We start from the raw sequence: 24,256 nt of genomic DNA on the forward strand, positions 1-24,256 counted from the left end.
TAAAATCTCAGGGCACTCCTTAATTTAACCTAAAGGTTTGAAGAAAAGATGATAAAAATCTTTGCTTCAAAGTTGAATCACTAAGAACATCAAATACGTGTTCACGTTCCTAAACAGAAACATGAACATTTTATTAAAGCAGCTGAAATTTACACTGTGATGTGTTAGTCCCTCACTTGCTATTGTATAACGGCTATCATGTCCCGTACGTAGACAGCATGAATATCCCAGGGAAGAATAGGAATCGAAACACACCCATTGGAGCAACATAGTGCACATTTAGCATCTTTGCCTAAGGTTTTAAGGGTTATCAGAAAAAGACACTTTAGGCTAAAAACTAACCTATGCTTTGCTCCCCAAGCAGTCTGCACAGCACAGAGCTGCATCCGCCCAAAGGAAGGAGCTTCTTTTCCTAATCCACACACAGGCATCATATAAAGATAATAAGGCACCATATAGCCAGCAGTGTGAGGGGTAATTAATTATGTATTCACGCATATAGTTTTGATTTTATATGCACGGATATTCACAGGTCTGAATTTTTTAAAAGAGCGGTTCAGAGTTTAAATTTTCCTAATTAATTGTGTATTTGAAAGGTCGAATATAGGCACAATAATGCAGAGGAAAAAATGTATTCAATAGTCTGCATGAGGATAAATGAATAATGGCTGCACAAGTAAATGTGGTGGTGGAAATTCAGAATATAGCACACCTCAAGTGTTGTCATCATTTTAATAAAAAATGTGAATAAAAATATTTTTAAGACACATGAATGAAGACTAAATGTGTGGGCTTACAGACTATCCGCATAAAATGAGATCCCATATCCATTACATCAAAATTAAAATGACTTAAAGTTCTCACCTCCTTCCCTAGAAGGAATTTGAAGGTCAAAGTTTGCTGGAGCTGTTTGGGATACCATTGTTGGTGCTGCCACCTTGCAATGACAGAAATATGCACAAATTATTATGGGATCATAGAGAAGAGACACAGAAACCTGATTTAGGGGAAGAGGGTGAAAAAAATATCAGGGAAGAATAACTGAATTCTGTATTAGAAACTATTAATACGCTATATGTTAACTAATTGAATTTAAATAAAATAAGTTTAAAAAGAAAAAAATATCAGGGAAGACGAGTAACCATGTCTTTTATTTTCTGTATTCGGATGCTTTGACAATCAAGAGTTCTTGCTGATGCTGGAAGGACTGCCCCTCCCAGGGTTGGTCAATTCCTCCAGAGAGTTACCAACTCTCCTGGGAGTGTGCTTTTTAAATGCAAAGCAATGAATCCAGAGTCTGAATCCCTGACCGCCTCCTCTGTGGAGCTCATACTCAGGGTCCTAATCACCCCAAGGCCAGGTATCAGACAACCAGGGACAGCCCCTATACCCCAGCTCCTGCTGAAAGTGTTCAAACCAGCCAGTCCCAACCTGCTCTCCCTGCTTCCCCCATTCCTTGCTACAGAAACCACAATAAAGGCTCTTACCCTCAGTCCCATCCTGACAGACCCTGGTGCTTCCCTGTGTCCTCCCCCACCCCTCCCTGGTGGCTTGGCGTGCCCCCTCCTTCTGGGATCTGTGAGTAACCAACTATCTTTTCAATGGCAATGGTCTCCTGGTCTGTTGGCCTTACTATCCCTAAATAATAATAAAACCCAGAAGTCCAAACAAAGACTTCCCGGAGGAGGTGATGTACGAGGTGTACGATGTGTGAAGAATGTTTGGAAGTATTATCTTTGTATCACAAGCCAGCAAATAGTGTTTTAGGCACAGAGCGCAGTAGGTGTGGTCAGCTGCAGGTAAGAGAAAGCCAAAGCCATCCAAGAATTCACAGTGGGTCACTGCGGCTCAAGCACAGAACAGGAGGAAGGAGCGGATAAAAGTGGAATTGAAGAGATCACGTAAATGGTGGAAACTGTTGGCTATGTGTTGTCCCTGACCGCTGTGCCTTCTCACCTTCCTCTTTCTGGGGACTGAATGCTGTTCCTTCTGGGTAATTTCTCCCATGCTTTATGTAGTCTGGGGGGAGGGGCACACATATAAACACACACAGTGATTGGTCCACCTGACAGCAATAGAACCAATCAGAGTCTCCCTGGGATTGATATGTAAATGATGGGACGGAGAGGTTCTCTTCTTAGCGTCGTTGCGGGCCTTGCTGGATGGGATTCAGGAGCTGACAATGCCATCTTCCCCGGCACTTGAAGAGACTCTGACCAGAGAAGAAAGCAGCCACATGGAGACAAGTAAACATGAGACATGGACAGAGAGAAAAGTGTTTTTGCTGGTTTTCAGTCCCTAGTTCTTGATTCTGAAATTTTAGTTCTGCAGCTCTTCTTTTGATTTTATGAACTACCAGGGTATCCTTCCCTACATGAACCTGAACATTCCTTTGTTTTGTTTTGTTTGTTGGCTTTTCCCCTTTTGTTCAATCCAGTTTTCTTTAGATTGCTGTCACTTGCTACCAAAGGTTCTTGCAAAAACCCCACACCAAGGAAATTTGCACATCCTTAGGAGATACTAATTTTCAGTAGGAGAAGGACATAATGAGATGTGCATTTTATAGTGAACATCTTGGAATAAGTTTAGAGGATGACTTGGTGTGGGGAGGGGAGGTAGAGAGGCATATGGCTGGAGATGAGACAACAAATTGGAAGGCTATTATAGTAATTCTGGCAGAGTATGGTGAGTGCCTGAAACAGAAGAGAAAAAGGGGCAGTGGAAAGATTAAACATACACAAGGTGAGAAGATTATGAGATTTTGTGAAATCTGAATTTGTGAAATCCAAAATTATTAGGCTTTTAATACACTTACTTTGGGATCTAATATTTAAAAATTTTTAAATGGTCCCTGGTGGTGACGACACCATAATCTTTTTGGTGATTGAGAACTCTGAAATCTTAATCTGGCCTGGTCTGTAGATTGTCAACTGGGGCTTGAGCGCAATGAAAAGCCATTGAAGGGTTTTACACTGGTAGGTGGAGGGTGGTCATGGGATTCCTTTTGCATTTTTAGAAGGTCACTTTGGCTGCTGTGTAGAGAATGGATAGAATGAAGGCAAAAATAGAAACAAATCATTCTTCAATATTTATGGAACACCTACTATGTATCAGGTACTGTTCTAGACCCTAAAGATAAAATAGTTAACAAGAGACTAAATAAATTTGCTGCCCTCATGGAGCTTCCATTTTAGTTGTTGAGTGAGAAAATAAGCAAATAAATATACATATATATCAGGTGTTGACTCAGTAAAGCTGAGTAAGGGGACATAGAGGGTGGAGGTACAAGGGAGCAGGTTGGTATTTTCTATAGGATTGTGTCAGGGAAGTCCCCCTCATTTGAGCAAAGACCTGGGGGAAATTAAAGAATGAACAGTTGTGCTATTTGGAGAAGAGCATTCCAAACAAAGCCAACAGCAAGCTCAAGGTGGGAGCACATCTGGTGTGTTTAAGGAATGACATGGTGACCAATAATGCTGGACAAAAAATGAGCAAGAGGGCAAGTGGTAAGAGATAGGTAAGGAAGGTAGTGGGGTCAGATCACATAAGGCCTTGAAGGCCATTTTAAGCTTTGCCTTTAACTTAGTGCCAGACGAGAAGCCCTTGGATGGTTTTGAAGAGGCTTGACTTGACTCAGATTAGAAAAGAATCACTCAGGCTACTGTGTGCAGAACAGACTTGTAGGATGGGGAGCAAGGGTGGAGGCAGGAGACCAGTTAGGAGGCTATTTGCATTAACGTAGATTGAGATTTCATGACTTCTGTACCGTTGACATTTTGGGCCACATAAATTTTTGCTGTGGGGGGCTGTCCTGTGCACTGCATGGTGTTTAGCAGGGCTCCTGGCCTCTGACCACTAGATAGCACCCTTTCCACCAGTTGTGACAACCAAAAGCGTCTCCAGACCCTGTCAAAGTCCCCTGGGGGGGCAAGTGCACAAAACTCTCCCGGTTGAGGACCACCAATCTGGGTGAGAGGCGGTATTGGCCCAGACCAGAGTGGTAGATGCAGGTGTGGGGAGAAGTGGTGAGATTCTGGGTGTATTGTGAAGGCAAAACACACAGGACTTGTAGATATATTAAGTGCAGAGCATGTGGAAAAGATGAGTTGGGATGGTTTTATGATTTTTGGGGCCTGAGGCACTGGAACAATGAAGTTGCCATTCGCTAAGATGGGAAAGACTGCAGGAGAAGCCCGTTGGATGGGAAACAGGTGTTTGGTTTGGGAGACGTTACGTTGGAGAGGGCGGTTGAATCCACATGGGGAGGCCAAGCAGGCAGTTGAATACATGAGTTCGTAGTGCAGGGATGAGGTCCAGGCTGGAGACATAAATATGAGCATCATTAGGATATAGGTGATATTTCCAGCCCTGAGAAGGGATGGACTGACCTATGCAGTGAGTATGGACAGAGGTGTGCTCGGCAGCATGCTAAGGCAGCTTCATGATATCTGTCCCCTGGTGTTTGTCCTGTGAGTGTGGACGGGAGTGTGGACAGGACCTAGGCTTTGCTTTTAACCAGTAGAATTTGGCAAGGTAAGGGGATGTCACTATTATGATCACATTATATTAAATCAGACTGTTTTTACTGACTGGAGTGAGAGGCTATCCTGCTGGCCTTTGAGAAGCAAAGAGCCATATTTTGAGCCACGTGTGGAGAGAGTCATATGGCAGGAAACAGCAGGTGGCCTCTGGGAGCTGAGGACAGTCTCTAGTTAACAGCCAGGAGAATCTCCCCCTGACCGCCCACTAAACCATGCAGGTGCAGGGAAATGAGTTCTGCCAACAACCTGAGTGAGTTTGGAAGCACAGTCTTTCCCAGTGGAGCCTGCAGGTGAAAACACGGCCTGGTTGACACCTTCTCTTCGCCTTTGAGTGAGACCCCGAGCAGAGGACCCCAATTAAGCTGTGCCTGGCCTCCTGACAGACAGAAATGGTAAGATAATAAACTGAGTTGTTTAAAGCTACTAAACTTGCTATTATTTGTTATGAAGTAACTATTACAAACAAGACAACGGGCCCAAAATGGAGTTGTTTATGCTAAGGCCCACGTCACTCAACTGAGACTTAATTATGATTTCAGCTCTCCCAGAAATGGAATCTGAAACCAATCAGGCCCCACCTGATCCTCACTTGTTATGTCATCTGCCTGACAGACCCCTGCCATCCCCTGAAGCAAAGTCACCTTGCCATTACCAACCTGCTTTTTTGCCTAATGTGACTTCCTTGCTCCTCCTCCCTTCTGCCTATAAAAGTCTTTCATTTTGTACAGCTCCTCGGAGGTCCTTTCAATCTGCTAGATCAGATACTCCCCATTTCATGAATCATTGAATAAAGCCAATAGGTTCTTTAAAATTTACTCAGTTGAATTTTGTTTTTTAACACAACAGAAAATTCAGACTGAAGGTCTGAGTCCCAGAGCACAGGACTGATGTTTAAAGGTCAGGAAGCTTAAGAGAACCCAGCAAAGAAAGGAGCCATCACTGACAATTGTGGAAGAAGGGAGAGCCAAAATCTCGATGAATGAAATAGAATATTTCGAGAGAAGTGAAGGGACTTCTGTGTCATTTAGGACTGATGGGTTGAATCATTTGAGATCTGAGAATTAATCATTGGATTGGGCAATGTGGTGGTGATTAGCGATCTTGTAAAATGTCTGTGTAGGTGTAGTTGTGGGACCAAAGCCTGTTAGCAGTATTTGAAGTGCAAAAAAATTTCAGGGTTTGGATTCAAATGGGAGCGGTGGATATGAAGAGCAGTAATCAAGTCTGACTTCTGTTTTGGAGGTAAAATCAATTGGCTTTGCTGATGGATTAGATAGGAGATAAGGGAAAGAGGGAACTCTCCCCAGGGGCTGAGGCTTTAGCCAGTAGGTAAGTGGGGATGCCATTTACTAAGTTGGGGAGGCTGGGAAAGGAGCAGGTTAGAAATCATGGTGAAAATAAGACTCCTGTTACATATTCATGGAGAAATGCTGCAGGCAGCTGGACACTGGGACCGGGAGGCAGGGGGTTTTGCTCCCAGGGTAGATTGAACAATATCCAGAGACATTTTTGGTGGTCACAACTGGGTTGGTGCTACCGGCATTTAGTGGCTAGAGACCAGAGATGCTGCTAACCATCAAGCAGTGCACAGGACAGCCCCACAGCAGAGAATAATCCACCAAAGTGTCAAGAGTGCCAGGTTGTGAAACCCTGATCGAGCATGGCTACAGAAGACCCAGAATCAAGCTCTTCAAAGGTGCAGAGATGAGTTAGAGAAGCAGTTTGAGAATATAGGTCCAGGATGGTAGGAAGAGAAACCACATGACTAAGAGGGCACTAAGGAAGCTGGAACCTAGAGACGCAGAGTGTATGTCCATGTTTGCTAGAAGTAGGCACGTATGGTGCACAGACCCCCTATGAGAATTCATACACCTTGCACATTTTTAAGTGGACATCTGAAATTTTTAATCATAAACTTTTCATTGCGGTTTATGTATATTTTATTAACTAGACATTGAAAATGTTAAGCATTTAAAAAAAATGAAGTAGGAAAGGATTGACTTCATTGGAATAACATTTTCCTGCTACAATTTGATATTTTTAAAAGCAGGACAACCTAGTTTTCTGTTATTTTATTTACCAAACTACACTGGAATGGAAAGAAACCATTAAAATGCTTACTTGTGTTTTTTCCTATTATGTCCCTAAAAATATATAGTTTAATGTAAATATAAAGGAATCAGTGTCACTAACCCAAGCTGATTGTTTTTCTGATTTCAGAGCACTTAAACATCTGCCCAAATACCCTCTTTCCAATGCTAACCTTCACCCTTATTAAGGAAAGGAAGCCCCGAAGGTGGAGCCCCAAGATTACCCACAGAAGGACGTTATTTGAAACAAAACTGGTATTTCAACTTTGGTATATCAGCCCATGATACCTATGCTGTAATAAGATTTGGGAGGATTGTGCTGTTCTTCCAGGAAGCGAGAGGAGTATCGTGATATCAGACCCATCCTTGGGCATATCACCTATACTACAGAGCATACATGGAGTTTGGATTTGGAAATAGACTCCCTTAAAATGATCTTCACACAAGGATTCTTTAGAGATTTTTCAAGTATCCTTGCGGACATGGTATGCTAATAGGGTACCCACAGCTGTAGACAAATATTTTACAAGTTATGCTGGGAATGAGGTGGGGAAAGAAATACAGAGGTTGTTGTAGGAAGATATAAGGTCAAAGGAAGTCTTTGTTTTTTTTTCTTTTTCTTTTATTTTTAAGACAAAGGTCATTTGTATGCTGACTGGAAGGATCCATTAGAAAAGACCTTGATGTTAACCCTGGGAGTGGAGTCCTGGTGAGGGCTGGAGGGAGTGAATCCTAAGCACAAGGAAGGGGACCCAGGTGGGTGGGTTAGAGCAGGGGCCCATATTCCCCTAGGATATTCTCTCCCTGCTCTTCTCAATAACCCTGCTCTATCTTCAGCTCTTTCTGTGTTTCTTGTACATTTCTCCAATTACCATGTAAATTCCATGACGCCAGGGACTTTTCTATGTTGTTCACCACAGATTTACAAACACTCAGGGCAGTATGTAGTACATAGTAGGTACTTACTAAATATTTTTTGAGTAAATGTTTAAAAACAAGTAAAAATGGATACAAATGCAGGTATAGATTTGATTTGATGGCGGTAAGATAAGGGAATTCCTGCACAAGTGGCTTTTATTTTCTTGAAGTGTGACCGTAGGACAGGAACTGAGAGTGAAGGGGCATTGTTCAGAGGAGGTGGGGGTGGAGGGTGTTGAGGCAAGTCTTGAAGGTGTGAAATGGTCATCCATTAGAGGGAAAGCAAACCCACTGGAGAGACAAGGGAGTTTGAAGTCAGTGTTGAGTACCCACTGGAGGTTTGTGGTCAAGTGTTTTAAAGTACAGCAGGTTGGCTCAGTTGTATGATTGATTCCTGGGTTTCTAGTCCATGCCTCTGGCATTGGTGGAGCCATTTCCAAAGAAACAAAATGAAGGAGGTTAAGCCAGTCTTTCAGAAAAGATGGTGAATCAAGTTTAGAACATGCTGAGTTTTGAGGCACGGGTGGAACATCACAGTGAAATAGCACAAGTAGGTGGTCGGTTACACGGGTCTGGTGGGGAGGAAAGAAACAGATGGTGGTGAATCGATGGGAGAAGTGTTGGCTAGGGAATGGGAGCTGAAACCAAGGGCCCAGTTGATATCACTGCAGGGGAGAGTAGCATGGAAGAGAAAGGTTAACTGAACCCCGAGAAACACCGATGGGAAAGTCATATACATTTGTCAGGCATGCCAATGTCAACACAGATGGTTGTAACTGCTCAGGAGCAGATGCCAGGTCTTTGAGCTTCATGCATTCTCCCCCTCTGGCATAGCCTGGCCACACAGAAGGTAATTCTAAAATCCGCTCTGATTTGATTTCTCTGCACTTTGCATTTACCAGAATCCTATCACAATTTATTATTTGACATGCTGCTAATGTATCATTGTCTTGAAAAGATTAAATAATGACCTTTTTACAAATATAAGATGAACACTTGTAGAGATTTTATTTAATTCATTCATTAACAAGGGAACCACTAAGATGTTACCACCACTTCAAGAGAGAATCTCAAGAGCAGACACATATACACTCAGTAATACTTAAATGAATTTGCTTTGATAGATGCAAATAGGTATGCAAATAGAATGCAAATGGATGCAAAATTGACTTCTACCAAAGGAAAGGGGGTCAACTGGACTTCCAGTGGACAAAATTCATTTGCATATTTCTAGACAAGATCATCTGCATCCATATCAATTATGTATGATCTATGGAGTTGCAAAATAGCTCAAAGACAAGAAAGGCACAGAATATCCCACAGAATCAGTTAGCCCAGAAGGGTACATGAGACAACACCTGTTTTCCCTTGGAAGACACTATAATCTTTTAGGTTCATTTCAAAGTCTTTCATGATTTTTCCCTATAATGCTTAAAAAAAAAGTTATCCCTATCATTCTTATTAGTTTGAAAAAAAAACTAATAAAATGTTAGTCTGTTATAAAACAGACATGGAAGGATGTTCCAGCACTATCATACCCGATTTAGTGTACTAATTGATTAGGGAGATGAGGCAGGATTTGGGAGCCCCTAGGATGACTCTGTTTTCTAGTTGGAATGGGAAATATTTAAGAATCAAACCAAATGACCTCAAATCCACTCTGGAATGAAACAGGGTATAACGAAAATACAGAAGATGTTGAAATGGTCCTGTTGGCTCATTGTGAGCTTTCCTGGTCGAATGGAGGCCTCTACCATGATGCTTATCCTCCGTGTCTCTCCCGCCCCACACCTGCTATCCTGGCACCCAAGGACCACCAGACTATAGTATAGGCTCAGCCTGCAGGTCAAAATGGAAACCCTCTGTTCCCACAGTAGCAAACAAGGATGACTCTGGTTGCTGGTAGAAGAGTTGGCTGTCCAACAGTTCAAGAGAGGATCAGAAGAACATAAGGATGATATTGGAGAAAATGCTCGTGTGAATTTCCGGAGCACAATATTTCTCTTTGCAATTTTTGAGTGTTCTGTAGCAAACCTGGCAAAAATGTGAAAACTATAAATAGAGAAGAGTGGGAAGGAGAAATGAGGACCTGTCATGATGCCAGTGAAAATAGGGAACTGAGAATTTTCCAGAGAGTCAAAGTCAAAGGGGGTTAATATTTACTTAGAAATGAAGTCGTGGGCACAAGCTTTAGGATGAAATGAAGGCAAGAGAGACAAGTTAGGGAATAGAGAGAGAGCCTTGAAGATAAAAAATGTCAACTTAAAGTGTCATTCCTCATTAAGGAAAGTACAGGTCAGAGAAGAGGGGAGAGATTAGGATATACTGACTGCTGATTATGTCTGGCACTGATGAAGAGCTTTTTATCTACTTTTTAATTTAATCTTCCAGCTCCTGTTTCCTATGAAACAGGTGTCATCACCAAAGATGAGAGTCAGACATTTAACAGTAGACAAATCTTTAACAGCACAGACAACTAACCAACCGAAAGCTGGCCAGAGGACCCCTGCTGAGCCACGTGTTAGCCTTCCAATGGCTGGATCCCACGGCCATGGTAGGGATCTTGGGAAGGGCTCAGGGCAGGGGACACACAGCAGGCTCTGGCCAGAGGCTAGTCACCAAACTTTGCGTGGCTGAAATGGTGTGTACCAACTGAATGTCAGCTCCGAGTGGAAGCTGAGGGCAAAGTCCTTCGGGCAGGTTTCAGCTTACTCTCCACCTTTCCTTTGTCCTCCCCAGAGTGTTCCATTAGCAACTGGGGTCTTTCCTGTTGCTCCTGGCTTTGGTGGGCCGCACCACTGCCACAGTCTGTGGCTCCAAGTGGCAGCCCACTGTTTGGGGTCTTGGCTGTTCCCTACTGACCCTTGGCTGTTCCCTACTGACTTCTGGGAGGAGAGCAGGCAGCAGAGATTTTCATTCTTTGTTAGTGCCTATTCCCTTCAGCATCCCCAGGATTAGCACTCCAGGCTGCACAAGTTCAGGCTCATGTCTTTACCAAAGGCCCGGCAATAATTTCAGAAGGGAATTACAATTAAGGTAAGAAACAGTTCAACTACTAGCTCAGCTAGACTTTAGGGCAGGCAGGGGGTCCCAGACATCTTTGTTTGGTCTGCCCCACATCCTCGCCCCCTCTCTTGGTGCCTTGGTGAGGAGTGTGGGCGTTGCAGTTTGCGCTGCCTGAGTTTGCACTTGTCACTTAATAACAGTGTGGCCCTGGGCTAAAAGTCATGCCTCTCAGAGCCAATCGGAATAGCTTATTAGACCTGTTGATTTTGGCATTGTGGGCCTGTACAGAAATCTTTTCTTCTTCATCCCTCCTCCTTCTCCTTCTTCCCCTCCTCCTCTTCCTCCTTCTTCTTCTTTGATGCGTAAACCAAGGTATTTGGGGAGCAGGGAATGATGTGATGTTTGGGATTTACTTTAAAATATATTCCAGACCTCCTCCCTCCAAAAAAAAAAAAAAAAAAACAGGGTGGCCCTGCAGGGGCAGTGGTAGGAGGAGGGCATATGAAACAGAGGATTGGGGAAGCGGAGTGATGAGTACATGGAAGGGCCGGGATCCTTGTGCTCTCCACACTTTTGTGTATGTTTGAAAATTTTCATAATAAGTGTAAACAAAGACCAAATAATGAGGCTTTCATTCCCTATATCCAAACGAACATAACAGGGCATAGAGTGTACTTTTCATAATTGTTCCTCTGGCAATTTATTCTGCTTCTCCAGATAAGATTCCAGCTCTCATCCTGTCTTTCATATTCTCTGGGTATTGGCTGGGAGTATTTTCTTCAACAAGGCTTGCCAGGCCCACTGCTAAGGAATATATTGTTTCAGATTCTATACCTACGTTTTTAAAAAGTGACCAGTTTCCGGTTTGGAGTGACTTGAATACAAGACTCTCATTATAAGATATTGTCTCCCACTGTTCCATCTCTTTATAAGGACGATTAGGGTAATGTTATCTCTAGGAGAACACAGCATTGGGAGGAGCAGCCTAGGCCTGGTTTATTACAGCAAGGCTGCGGGTGAAGAGTGAGAAGTGAGATTTGTGGTTTGAGTTGTCAGATTCTCAAGGAGAAAAAAAAAAAAGAGAAATGAATCATCATCATTTGACCATGGCATTCACACTAAAGGGGAGGACAATGGGAGAGCAAGGGAAGAAGAAAGAAAACTTCAAAATAAATGTGGGATGGATGGGGGGAGGAGGAGGGAGTCTCAGAAATTGGGGGGAGATGTGGCGAATGCACCAACGCTGGCCACAAACACAATTTCGCCTATTCCCGGCTTAGATTAGAAATTAACATGCACGCACATCTATTTGTCGGCTGTGTTTTGTCAGCCGGTAGCGAGGCGATCCTTTAAGAGCCTTGAGGACCCAAACTTGTGCTCAGAGGCTGGCCACCCTGGAGCTGAGCCCGAAGTGGAGCAGGGAGCTGCCCAGCTGCCCACCGTCCTCCCTACAGATCGCTGGGACCGAGCCCAGGGGAGGAGAAGCTACGGTCGCCCGTGGGGGCCGGGGCTAAGGGCGGAGGCCAGGCTCCCACGGAGGCCTCAGCGCCCGGGCGGCAGCGGCGGGCACACGGGGACCGGAGGACTGACACGGTGATGTGCCCAACTCTGGAAGACCGGCATCAGAACCAAAGGGCCAGCATCCCGCCACGGCTATGCTTCCCACGGAACAATCTCGGGGAGGAGACACTGGCAGAGCCTCGCAGGCCGATTTTCCGATGGAAATGGTGGGGTTGGGAGGCAGCGCCCCTGACCCTCCCCGCCCGTCCCCTCCCGGGCTCACCCGGCCTCGCCAGCATCTGGGCGGCCCGGCAGCAACGTGCGCGAGGCCGTAGTGCCGCCCTCCGCCGCACGGGGGCAGCACCACCTGCTGGCTCAGCGGCGGCGGTCCGCGCGCCTCTCTTGGCGACGGCAGGCGGAGGCGGGCCCGCGGCGTCCTCGCTCATTGGCCGCGGCGCGGGCGCTGCCATGTTGGCGGAAGCGGTGCCTTCTGTGCCGTGGAAACTGGCAGTGGCTGCGGCAGCAGCGTCGGGGAGCGCCGCCTCCTGCTTTTCCTCCTTGCTCGAGTCTCGGCGCTGAGAGGCGGCGGCCAGCGGGATGGAGAAAAGTAGGATGAACCTGCCCAAGGGGCCGGACACGCTCTGCTTCGACAAGGACGAGTTCATGAAGGTGCGCGCCAGGGCTCCTCTCCCCGGAGGCGGGCCGTGGGTGGCCTGCCCTCCTTTGCCCTCCGGGGTCTCTCCTCCGGCTTCTCCTGCGGGCTTCCTGGGCCGTGCCCGCCCGGGACGGGCCCTCGGCGGGGACCTCGCTGCACTTCGCAGTGAGTCTCTTGACCTCAGGTTTGGTAGGTGCAGCCTGGAGAAAGCACTTCGGTGAAATCGTGCACATTGAGTGAAAAGGCCTGAAAGTTCAGGGCAAGTGGTTTTGAGCTAAACGTGAAAGCCCCTGTTAGGACCCGATTCTGTTACCGTGCGGAACAGTCAGACCGCCGGTCCCCTGGCCTGACAAGAAGCCTCCCAGTGCCTTGCACCTCAAAGCTCAGCGAGTGTGTGTTGAGCACATTTCTGAACGCATGTACTTACCCAGGAATCGGGTCGGGTGAAAAAGGCACTTAACCTAAAGTTTTTGCCTAACTTTCGTCTAAAGCTCCTGGAATGACAAATTTGAAAGACTGTACTATCCTTACTGATTCTGTTGCGGTACTACAAAGCAAACCAAGCTCCTTTTCTAAAGTTGCCCTACTTCTCTTCATAAGGTCAACTCGAAGTTGGTCTGCAGATAACTGTAGCACATAAACTTACAGAATAGGAATTTAAACTGAAAACATTTTGACAATAAAGGTTCATCAGGCATAGCCTTGAAAATGTCCAAGATTTGAATCAGAGCTCGGAGGAACTTTATCTATTTTGTGTATCCCTCTGGGTCTGTACTTAAACTATCAAAAAATATATGTTTAATTTCTAAGGATTGGGATTTAGGAGCTGGTTTCAGTGTTAAAAAGTGAATACGTTTTGGCTCTGTAGGCACCTAAAATTTTGAAAGAGGGAGTTTAAATTTCTTATTTTTTGATGACTTCAAGTCATACTGTGTTTCTTTCTTTTTTGGGTTAACCAGCTAGTCCCTTTTTGATATTTGCATTCAGGTCACATCTCCCAAACTCTGGCTTTAAAAAAGTGTTTATACCTGGATCCTCCGCAGTGCGGCCATATCATTTCTAATGTGTAGGACTGTCTAGACAGAGGAATATTATACTCTTGTTCTTGTGCAGAGATGTTTCTACTAAACCACTGTAATAAAAGGTGTAACTTGAATGGAATGTCTGAAAGAGTACAGAGTGAATTCACTGATCCAGAAACCTTTTGTTAACTAAGGATACATGGTGAGGAGAGGTCATAGGAAGAAGAAAAGGCACACACAGAGACTTAATCTCAAAGCACAGAAATCTCTGTAGCTTGTCCATCTTTGGACTTCTTCAGGCTTCCTTTGGGCCTAACACCAGCATTTTCTCAGACTTACTAGCCCCATTTTCTCACTGTGAGCTGACGGAATGCCTTTGGTCAAAGCAGCTTCAGAAAATAGAAATCTCAAAATAGAAGTTGTAAAGTAGGACTTAGAGGTAGGGAGAGAGCAAACTGGGAAAGTGGCTAGAATGCTAGCAACTCCATGTTCTTTCATGGCTCTTAAACTTCTGAATGTAGCAGACAATTTGTAGTGCTCCTGAACCTGACCACTTCATACAGAGAAGAAATATACATAGAACGGCTGTTCTGTGTAAAATGTTATTGATTTTCTGGGTGGGACCTGGAGATAAAGGTTATTTGCACTTTGTGTTTCCTTCAGAGAGATATTTTATAAGTTACAGTTTCATGGCAGCAATGATGAGTGGAGAGCTTGCTGTCAGGGTTATAGTTCTACCTATATGTCTCATTCAGCACGTTTTGGAATGAGACTGGGAAGGTAGAAAGGTAGGTGGGGTGGGGCTTCCAGTTGTACCCTGGACGCTCCCGTGAGGGGGTCTACGCTGATGCAGTCAGTATTCATTGTGGAGTTACAGTCAGGTTGAAAGGAAGTTTCATGGTCATATCTGTTGCATTGGAGCTGACTGGTGGCAGGAGACTACTTAAAAAGTCATGTTAATGGTTTTTATGAGATCTAATGAGATATACAGAGGAGGGGAAAGGTATGTGAAAGATGGAGGTGATCAAGATGCAGGAGTGGCAGATGGGGAAGAGTCACCTGGGGCAGAGGCGGTGGCAACATCAGACTTTGTCAGCTTAGAAATACAGAAATCCTTAGGGTTGACAGCCATCTAAGATGAATAGGACATAAGGTATTGGTAGTAGGGGAGAGAAAGTGGCATAACAGAGATAAAGTAGACCCATTTACATGGGTGTGCTGTTGACATCCTACATAGCCTTCCCCTTCCATCTCAACATACGACTTCATCTCCAGTTGTACGGAAAAAATAGCAACCGTCATACAGGAGCTCCTTCATTCTGCCGATCACAGTCCCATTCTTGTATTTGTACCCTTCTCCTCCTCGCCTGGTACGTGGAGGGGCTCTCCTTCCTCCTCAGGTTAAGTCTCCACCCTCGCTCGGGAGTCCATGCCCTCCTGCCTTTCCAGGACCCTGTGAGGATCCTCTCACCTGCACTCCTTCCCATCGGCTTGCACACACGCTCCTATTTTAGCCTCTTCCACTTGACCCTCCTGCCTCTAGATATTGCCCTGTCATTCTTGCACATTGTAGCCAGTGCTCAAGGGTTGACTTTACTTTCTCACCTTCCACTTTTAAGCCCCCACCGTTCCACTAAAAAGTTCTTACCAAAGTTAACTAGGTGTAAGTCAGTCCAGCAGACCTTTTTCTGTCTCCTTACTTGACCTCTCAGTAGACCAAATGCTCTGCATTGCTTTCTGATTTTCTTCATACCTCTCTGGTGTGTCTTCTATGCATAATCATGCTCCTCCTGGTAGCCATTTAATGGCTGGGTATGGGCTCAGCCATGTGCTCTCTCCTTTCCCTAGATGACCCTTCATGCAGCTTCATGACCACCTATAGGCAGGTGAGGCAGATTCCTATCTCTGGCCCAAATGCCTCCTGAGCACCAATCCTATATATTGAACTTGCTGACATTTCTTCTTGGATATGTCTGTGGCCTCTCAAACTCATCATGTTCAAGACTGAATTCATGAGCACCTCCTCCCCTGAAAACCAGCTTTCTTGTTCTATTGCCTATCTCAGTAAACACTTTCACCATCCATCTAGTTGGGAGTTGGGAAACTGGAAGTCAACTCCTCTGTCACATTTCCAAAATCTAGTCTGTTACCAAGTCCTGTAGATTTCGCTTCCTAAATACCTCTTGAATCCATCTACTTCTCTCCATCTGTTCTCCTACCTTCACAGTGCTCTCTCACCATCCTGCCATAGAGGCTTCTTACCCAGTCTCCTTGCACCTTCCTTGTCTTTTTCTGGCTCGTGGTCTACACTGCAGGCAGGGCACTCTTGTAGGTAACAGGTGACTAGTCAGTCCACTGGCTCTTGAAAAAATATTTTCCAACACATTTGAACATATTTCAAAGAGACTCAGTCCCCTGTGGGGTCGTTTTATTAGTAGACAGTTTGTTTCTGTGCTGAGCCAGAGTCTGCCTCCTTTGAACGTCTCTGCATCAGCTCCTGTCCTGAACCCCCAGCTTCATTGGCACCCTGGGTAGGCACACAATACCTTTTTCATGAGAAGTGAAATCGGGAGCCCTCCTTATGGTGACTGTAAGCATGTACCATAGGTTAAAGAACCGGTGGGGAGTAAGTCATCGAGGCTCCTCCCTTTTCTAATTGGGTGAATTGGGAATTTTGAAACAGGAAGTGTGTCCGGCATGTCCTTGTTCTCAAGGAGCATGCATTCTAATAACGGACAAAATGGAAAAGGGGAAAAAATGACTAGCTGCTCAGATATTTTTGTATTGTGCGGGTGATTAGCTGTGACCTGTGGCTGTGGGTCCCGCCTTCAGCTCTGCGTCCGCCTGTGTGTGACTTAGGGCAAGTCACTCGCCTCCGGGCTTCTATTTGCTTGTTAGTGTAATGAGGTGGTGCTTATCTACATGATCTTTGCGGGCTCTTCTGTGAAAAAAAGACGGTAGTCCATTTTTCTGGTTTATAGATAAGGAAACTGAGGTCTGAGGTGTCATGACTTCCTCTAAAGTCGCACAGCTAGTTGGCGCGAATCACAGGCCTGATCTCCTGACCCCTGTGCATCAGTCCTTGGGAATCATACTGTAACATGTTCCTTTCCAGAGGCCGCAGGTGGGAACTTGGGGAAGCGGGATAATCAGAATATTAAGAACAGCCCACAAGATGGCACAATGTCCGTATGCCTTCGTGCCTGCATTTCACCAACAGGGTGCCTCCTACCGTAGAAGAAATTTCGACAGAGCTGGTGATCTGGACTCTCGGCCTGTGGCTTAGCTACAGTAAACGGGAAAGGTGGCTGTTTGAGGTGGCTGTTTGAGGTGGACCTTGTTGATGGCAGCCAGAGACGGTGGCTGACAGGAGGAAGAGGGAAGAGTGACGGTGGCAGATGGCAGCGGGCAGGCAGGTCAGCCGCTGTTGCCCAGGGTCCCCCACCCCCGGGAGCCCCCTTTGTGTCACAGGAGCTGAGTGCTTACCCTGTAGGTGCTTAGTTTGATGTCACGTCTTGATGACAAGATCCCATTCTCTTCCGCGTCGGTTTGAGACAGACATCATAATAAAATTCGAATTAGCCAAACGTGGAATGTAAGGCTACATCTCATTTTATAGAGAAATTTTCTTATGTGAAATACTTTCCTTGTTGATAGAGGAAATGTAACACCAGACAAAGGTTATCTGATTGGCACTTGGTAAGAAGAGGTTCCGGCAAAAAGAAGTGTTTTTTTGTTGTCCACACTTTTGATTTTCCTTTCTTTTTTTTTTTTATGTGAGCGATCATCTGATTTATAAAAAGATGCAACAAAATTTAAAGTGATACAAAATATCAGTTTCAAAACATCAAAAAGTGAGTGTATTTAACCATAGCTCCTAACAGGAGATGGTTAAGTATAATAATTCATGCGATAGCATATTGCTTGTATGAACTGGCAACAGAAAAAGTCGGTAAAGGAAGGCTGAGGAACTCTATTAAGAATTAGAACCGAGGGGCTCCATCATCATCAGGCATTCACTCAGTGTTGTACCTATAGTTAGAAATGTCCATGATGGGAACTCCAGGGATCTTCTGGATCTGGGTCAACTGATGCCACAATGTAACTGAATTACTCTGAATTACTTCTGTACTAAGCAGTCATCTGTGTAGGTTCCCTTGTGTGTATGTGGTAATTGAATCTTGGATCCTTGGCAATCCTTAGAGCCAGTGGATACTTTTACCCAGTTTCTCAGTTTCAACCATTACACAGGCAGTTATACAACAGATACACTTGGCATACAGACCGTCCATCATTGACTGTACCAGGTCAAGTTTGGCTTTAATGGAAAAGTTGATAAAGTCGGTATTAACCAGGATGTGGTAAGGTGGCCCAGCTGTGTGTTTATATTGGAGGAAGAAACAGGAAGGGTGTTGGGGGACTTCTCTCTCCTTGAGTGAGCTGGGATCTTTTCTTTCTTTTTAGGTTTTAATCTGTCCTTCTCTTTAAGCCTCTGATCTCGGAGCTAAGCATTTGCTTCATGGTCACATACTTTCTTGTTTTCTTTTGCTTCCCCATGTTCATGCCACACTTGTTTCTCCTTGCTTTTGATTTCCTAATTCACTCTTCGTAATATTATAAAACTTACCATCTGAATAAAATGTTGGCTTACTGAGTTACTGATTATTAGTAATTTCTTTGTTCAAAATTTGAGAGCAAGAAGCATTATGTAAATATATCTTTTTGTTATTTAACTAGTCTTATAGCATTTAGCATCAAATTTCTTGAAACATTTAAACAAATTAATCACAAACTAGGGCTTGGGCTTTTTCTTTTTTTTTTTTAAGATTTTATTTTTAAGTAATCTCTACACACAACGTGGGACTTGAACTCACAACCTCGAGATCAAGAGCTGCACACTCCACTGACTGAACCAGCCAAGTGCCCCTTGGGCTTTTTGTTTTAAAGTTCCTCAGGTGATTCTAATGTGCAACCAGTGTTGAGAACTCTGGAAGTGGATAATTCCACTTAATAGCTCAAGAAATTAAATTGGGAAAGCAAACTAAAAGCCTGTGTAGATTATGATTGGTGTTAAATTGAGGGGAAAAGGAGAGATAAAGAGAAGAAATCAGCTGGAACAGAGTGTAATTAGGTGCTCAAATATTTGTTAGATGGATGAATAAATTTACAGAATATAGGTTTTCTTTGTCTCTTCATAAGTATGTCAAAAGGTATATAAATTCAGCAAAGGAGTTAGATACAAAATTGATTAAAATGTTAGAAGTACCTTAGAATTTCAGTGTTACTATTTCATGATACTTTTAAGATGATCTCTCTGTAGATGGTGGGAAGAACTCATTAGCATATGTTTTTTAATTTGTCAAGCTTGAATAATTTAGTCGCCAAATAAAGATTTAGAATGAGTTTTGGGAGACACAAGTCCTAGATTATGTCACCACCTACCTGGGTGAGAGATTTGAGGGCAGGGGCGGGAGGGAAGAGCTCCAGGGACATTTTTGCACACATGCTGATCCCTCAGGCAGGGGCATTCTTCCCCACACTTCCCACGGCTAGCTCCTTTGTGTCATTTGAATCTCAACTCAGATATCATTGTTCTATAAGTGTCTTTCCTGGTCATCCAAGTTAAAGTACATCCCCTTTGTCACTCACCTTTATGGTGTCCTGTTTTCTTTTTAGCTTTGATCACTATTCATTAATATCATGTTTATTTGCTTACATGTTTATTTTCTCATTTCTGCATTAGAATATATGCTCCTTAAGAGCAGAGACCTTGTCTTTCCTTTTCATGACTGTGTCCCCAGGTCTTAAAGCAGAGCTGGAGTTGCATGATAAATACTTACGTAATATTTAAGGGATATACAGGGACATTTACTCATCTCTTTTGTCCGTTGGTCTTCAAGAATGGTTGGAAACACACACACACACGAGCTCACACTAACTTTTTATGTCTTTCAACCCCTATGTAGTGTGCAGGTTAATGCTTGACTATTTTGTTTTTTTGTCTCAATGAAATGGGACATGTTTTAGGGCAGAGATCATAAATTTCATGTGCCCTCTTAGTACTTCGCATAATTACAGATACAGCGTGATGGTGCCAGGGGGATTCTGGTTCTGTTGTGGAGATAGTATGCAGTGATTTTATAAGTCCATGTATTTGGCGGGGAGTGTTTTACTTCTTGGCGGCTTAGAGAACTTTGATCTTTCCAAAATTCTATGTAGTTTTCGTAGTGTTAAAAATACTAATATTTGGATTTTTGTTAAGTTTTAAATGATTAATTCCCAAATTATTTTGAATTCGTCTTTGTTTGCCATCCCTGAATGCAACTAGTTAGTAAAGTAGCTAAACTTTTAAACTCTATTTGGTTTTAATTTTGAGTGATGTCACTGCTTCTCTGATAGTTATGGTACTTAAATTGCCTGCAACTTGTCTGGTTTGCTGATTTCTTTTCCTGTATTCCAACACCTCTTGTGATCTCACAACTTCTGGCCTTTTGGGGGATTTGTACTTTACCTGGGTTCAAATAGGAAATAACCCTGAGTACAAAGAGAAGCTATTTTTCTTCTAATTTCAGTATCTCCTATTAATGTCTTACATTGTTGTGGTACATTTGTTACAACTGATGAACCAGTATTGATACAATATTAACTAAAGTCCATGGTTTACTCTTCTGTCTATAGTTCTGTGGGTTTTGACAAATGTGTAGTGTTACTTACCTACTTTCAGTATCTTACAACCTAGTTTCACTGCCTTGAAAACCCCTGTACCTCACCTATTCATTTCTTCTCCTCTGTTTGCACCCTCCTCCCTCACCCCTGTAACCCCGGATCTTTTTACTGTCTAATTTTTCCCTTTCAGGGGTACCTGGCTGGCTCAGTCACTAGGGCATCTGACTCTTGATCTCGGGGTTGTGAGTTCCAGCCCCCCCCATTGGGTGTAGAGGTGACTTAAAAATATAAATAAAAAATAAAAATGCTGGTTAATTTTTACCTTTTCCAGAATGCCATATAGTTGGAATCAGACTGGTTTTTCACTTAGCAATATGCATTTAAGGTTCTTCCAGGTCTTGTGGCTTAATAATTCAATCTTTTTTAATTGCTGAATAATCCATTTTGTGGATGTGGCACAGAGTATCTATTCACCTACTGAAGGAAATTTGGATTGCTTCCAAGTTTTGGCACTTAGAGAATAAAGCTGCTGTAAACATCTGTGTGCAGGTTTTTATGTGGACATAAGTTTTAAGCTCTTTTGGGTAAATACCAAGGAGCACAATTATTGGATCTTATGGTGAGAGTGTGTTCAGTTATGTGAGAAACTGCCAAACTGTCTTACAAAATGTCTACCATTTTGCCTTCTGACCAACAGTGAATGAGAGTTCCTGTTGCCCCACATCCTTGCTAGCATTTGGTACTGTTACTGTTTTGGATTTTTGACATTCTAACTGATATGTAATAGTATCTCGTTTAAATTTGCATTTCCCTAATGACATACAATGTTGAGCATCTTTTCAGACCTTTTTCTTTAAAAAAAAAAAAAAGTATTTAGTTATTTGACAGAGAGCGCGAGCACAAGCAGGGGTAGTGGCAGGCAGAGGGGGAGAGGAAGAAACAGGCTCCCCGCTGAGCAGGGAGCCCGATGCGGGGCTCGATCCCAGGACCCTGGGATCATGACCTGAGCCGAAGGCAGACGCGTGACTGAGCCACCCAGGCGTCCCCCCATTCAAACTGTAGAATCAACTTGTTGATATCCACAGAAGAACTTCCTGGCGTTTTGATTGGGATTGTACTGCACTGTAGAGCAATTTGGGAAGAACCGACCTCTTAACAGTATTGAGTGTTCTTATCCAAGATTATGGACTGTCTTTCCATTTTAGATCTTACTTTCCTTGCTATCTTTCATCAGAATTTTGTACTTTTTCTCATATAGGTCTTTTGCATGTTTTGTTAGATTTGTACCTAAGTATTTAAATTTTTTTTGTCTGCTAATGTAAATGGTCTTGTGTTTTTAATTTCAAGTTCCACTTGTACATTGCTGGTATATACGAAAGCATTTGACTTTTTAAAAATTTTTTATTTAAATTCAATTTAGTTAACATATAGTGTAGTATTAGTTTCAGGGGTAGAATTTAGTGATTCATCGGTTGCATACAACACCCAGTGCTCATCCCAACAAGTGCCCTTCTTAATACCCATCACCCAGTTACTCCCTCCTTCCCCTCTCCTCCAGCAACCTTCAGTTTGTTTCCTGTAGTTAAGGGTCTCTTGTGATTTGCCTCCCCATGTGTTTTTGTTTTTCCTTCCCTTCCCTTATATTCCTCTGTTGTTTCTTAAATTCCACATGTGACTGAAATCATATGGTATTTGTCTTTCTCCCTCTAGTTTCCATTTTGTTACAAATGGCAAGATTTCATTCTTTTTGATGGCTGAGTAGTATTCGTGTGTGTGTGTGTGTGTGTGTGTGTGTGTGTGTGTGTGTGTGTCTTTTTTATCCATTCATCTGTTGATGGACATCTGGACTCTTTCCAAAGTTTGACTATTGCGGACATTGCTGCTATAAACATTGGGGTGCATGTGCCCCTTCAAATCACTGTGTTTGTATCCTTTGGGTAAACACCTAGTAGTGCAATTGCTGGGTCGTAGGGTCGTTCTATTTTTAACTTTTTGAGGAACATCCATACTGTTTTCCAGAGTGGCTACACCACCTTGCATTCCCACCAACAGTGTAAGAGGGTTCCCCTTTCTCTGTGTACTCGCCAACATCTGTTATTACCGAGTTGTTAATTTTAGCCATTCTGACTAACGTGAGGTGGTATTTCATTGTGGTTTTGATTTGTATTTCCCTGATGCCGAGTGATGTTGAGCATTTTTTCATGTGTCTGTTGGCCATTTGGATGTCTTCTTTGGTCTGTTCATGTCTTCTGCCCATTTCTTGATTGGATTTTTTGTTTTTTTGGACATTGAGTTTGGTAAGTTCTTTATAAATTTTGGATACTAGCCCTTTATCTGATATGTCATTGGAAAGCAGTTGACTTTTACATATTAACTGTGTATCCTGCAACTTGCTATAATCACTTGACTAGTTTCAGGAGGGTATGTGTGTGAAGTCTTTGTATTTTCTGTAGACAGTCATGTCATCTGTGAACAGTTTTATTCTTTCCCAAGTTGTGCGCCTTTTATTTCCTTTTCTTACCTTATTTCATGAGTTTGGATTTCCAGTACAGTGTTGAATAGTAGTAGTAGTAAGAGGGACATCCTTGCCTTGTTCCCCATCTTCTATTTTCTCAGTATTAATATGATGTTAGCTGTGGGTTTTTTGTAGAAGTTGTTTATCAAGTTGAGGAAGTCCTCTTTCTTTTCCTAGTTTCCTGAGGGTTTATAATGAAGGGGTGTGATTTTTGTTAAATGTTTTTTTCTCCCTCCATTGATATGATCATGTGATTTTTCTGTTGATGGGATGGATCACATTGATTTTCTAATGTTGACCCACACTTGCATATCTGGAATAAATCCTACATGATCTTGGTGTATAATTTTTTAGTATACTGTTTTTATTTGCTAATTTTTGTTGAAGATTTTTGTATCTGTGTTCATGAGAGATACTAGTTTGTAGTTTCTTTTCGTACAGTATTGGTTTTGGTATTAGGGTAATGGTGGTTTCCTAGAATGAGGTAGGAAGTATTCCTTCTAGTTTTACTTTCTGGAAGAAATTGTAGAGAGTTGTATAGTATTTCTTCCATAAATGTTTGGTTGAATTTACCAGTGATTGGTATTGGTAGTGGTAGCCCTTCTTTCATCTGATATTAGTAACTTATGTCTTCTACTTTTTTTTCTTTGTTCACCTGGCTAAGGGTTTGTTTATTTTATTGATATTTTCAAAGAACCAGACTTTGGGTTTATTGATTTTTAAAAAATTTCCTGGTTTTATTTACATTGATTTCTGCTCTAATTTTTTTTTCTACTTACTTTAGATTTAATTTGGTTTTTTTTGTTGCCTAAAATGGAAGCTTAGATTATTGACTTTCAGTCTTTTTTCTTTTCTAATATTTGCATTCAAAACTGTATTTTCCCTTTAAGCAGCATCCCACACATTTTGCTATGTTGTATTTTTTCACTTAGTTCAAAATACCTTCTTATTGTGCTTGAGACTTGTCTCATGTGTTATTTAGAAGTATGTCATTTAATCTCCATGTATTTTGGACTTTTTCAGCTATCTTTCTGTTACTGATTTTTAATTTCATTGTAGTCTGAGAACATACTTTGTATAATTTTTATTTTTAAAAATTTGTTGTGTTTTGTGGCCCAGAATTATTCTGTCTTGATGAATGTTCCATATGAGCTTGAGAAGAATGTGTATTCCACTGTTACTGGATTAAGTTGTCTGTGGATGTCCGTTGTATGTTGTGTTGAGTGAGCTATGTCTTGATAACTGATGGTAGTGTTGAGTGAGCTATGTCTTGACTGAATATCTGGATCTGTCAGATCCTTATTGCCCTACTGCTAGATCTGCCCATTACTGATGGAGAAGTG

The 24,256-nt window shown here is 42.9% G+C and overlaps 1 protein-coding gene and 1 pseudogene across 2 annotated transcripts in view; one reads left to right on the top strand and one right to left on the bottom strand.

The window, feature by feature from the left end:
- Nucleotides 1-12,532: 12,532 nt before the first annotated feature.
- COG2 (component of oligomeric golgi complex 2) overlaps nt 12,533-24,256 on the top strand; it is a 49,931-nt gene continuing 38,207 nt past the window's right edge. For both annotated transcript variants that reach the window (XM_032430307.1, XM_032430308.1), the window contains exon 1: nt 12,533-12,724. In XM_032430307.1, coding sequence (XP_032286198.1) covers nt 12,653-12,724 — 72 coding nt within the window. In that variant the 5' untranslated portion in view covers nt 12,533-12,652. The remainder of the gene's footprint in view (nt 12,725-24,256) is intronic.
- LOC116648363 lies at nt 16,870-18,523 on the bottom strand (annotated as a pseudogene).

Source organism: Phoca vitulina, unplaced genomic scaffold, assembly GCF_004348235.1.
Source record: "Phoca vitulina isolate PV1807 unplaced genomic scaffold, GSC_HSeal_1.0 scaffold43, whole genome shotgun sequence".
In the NCBI taxonomy this organism is placed as follows: domain Eukaryota; kingdom Metazoa; phylum Chordata; class Mammalia; order Carnivora; family Phocidae; genus Phoca; species Phoca vitulina.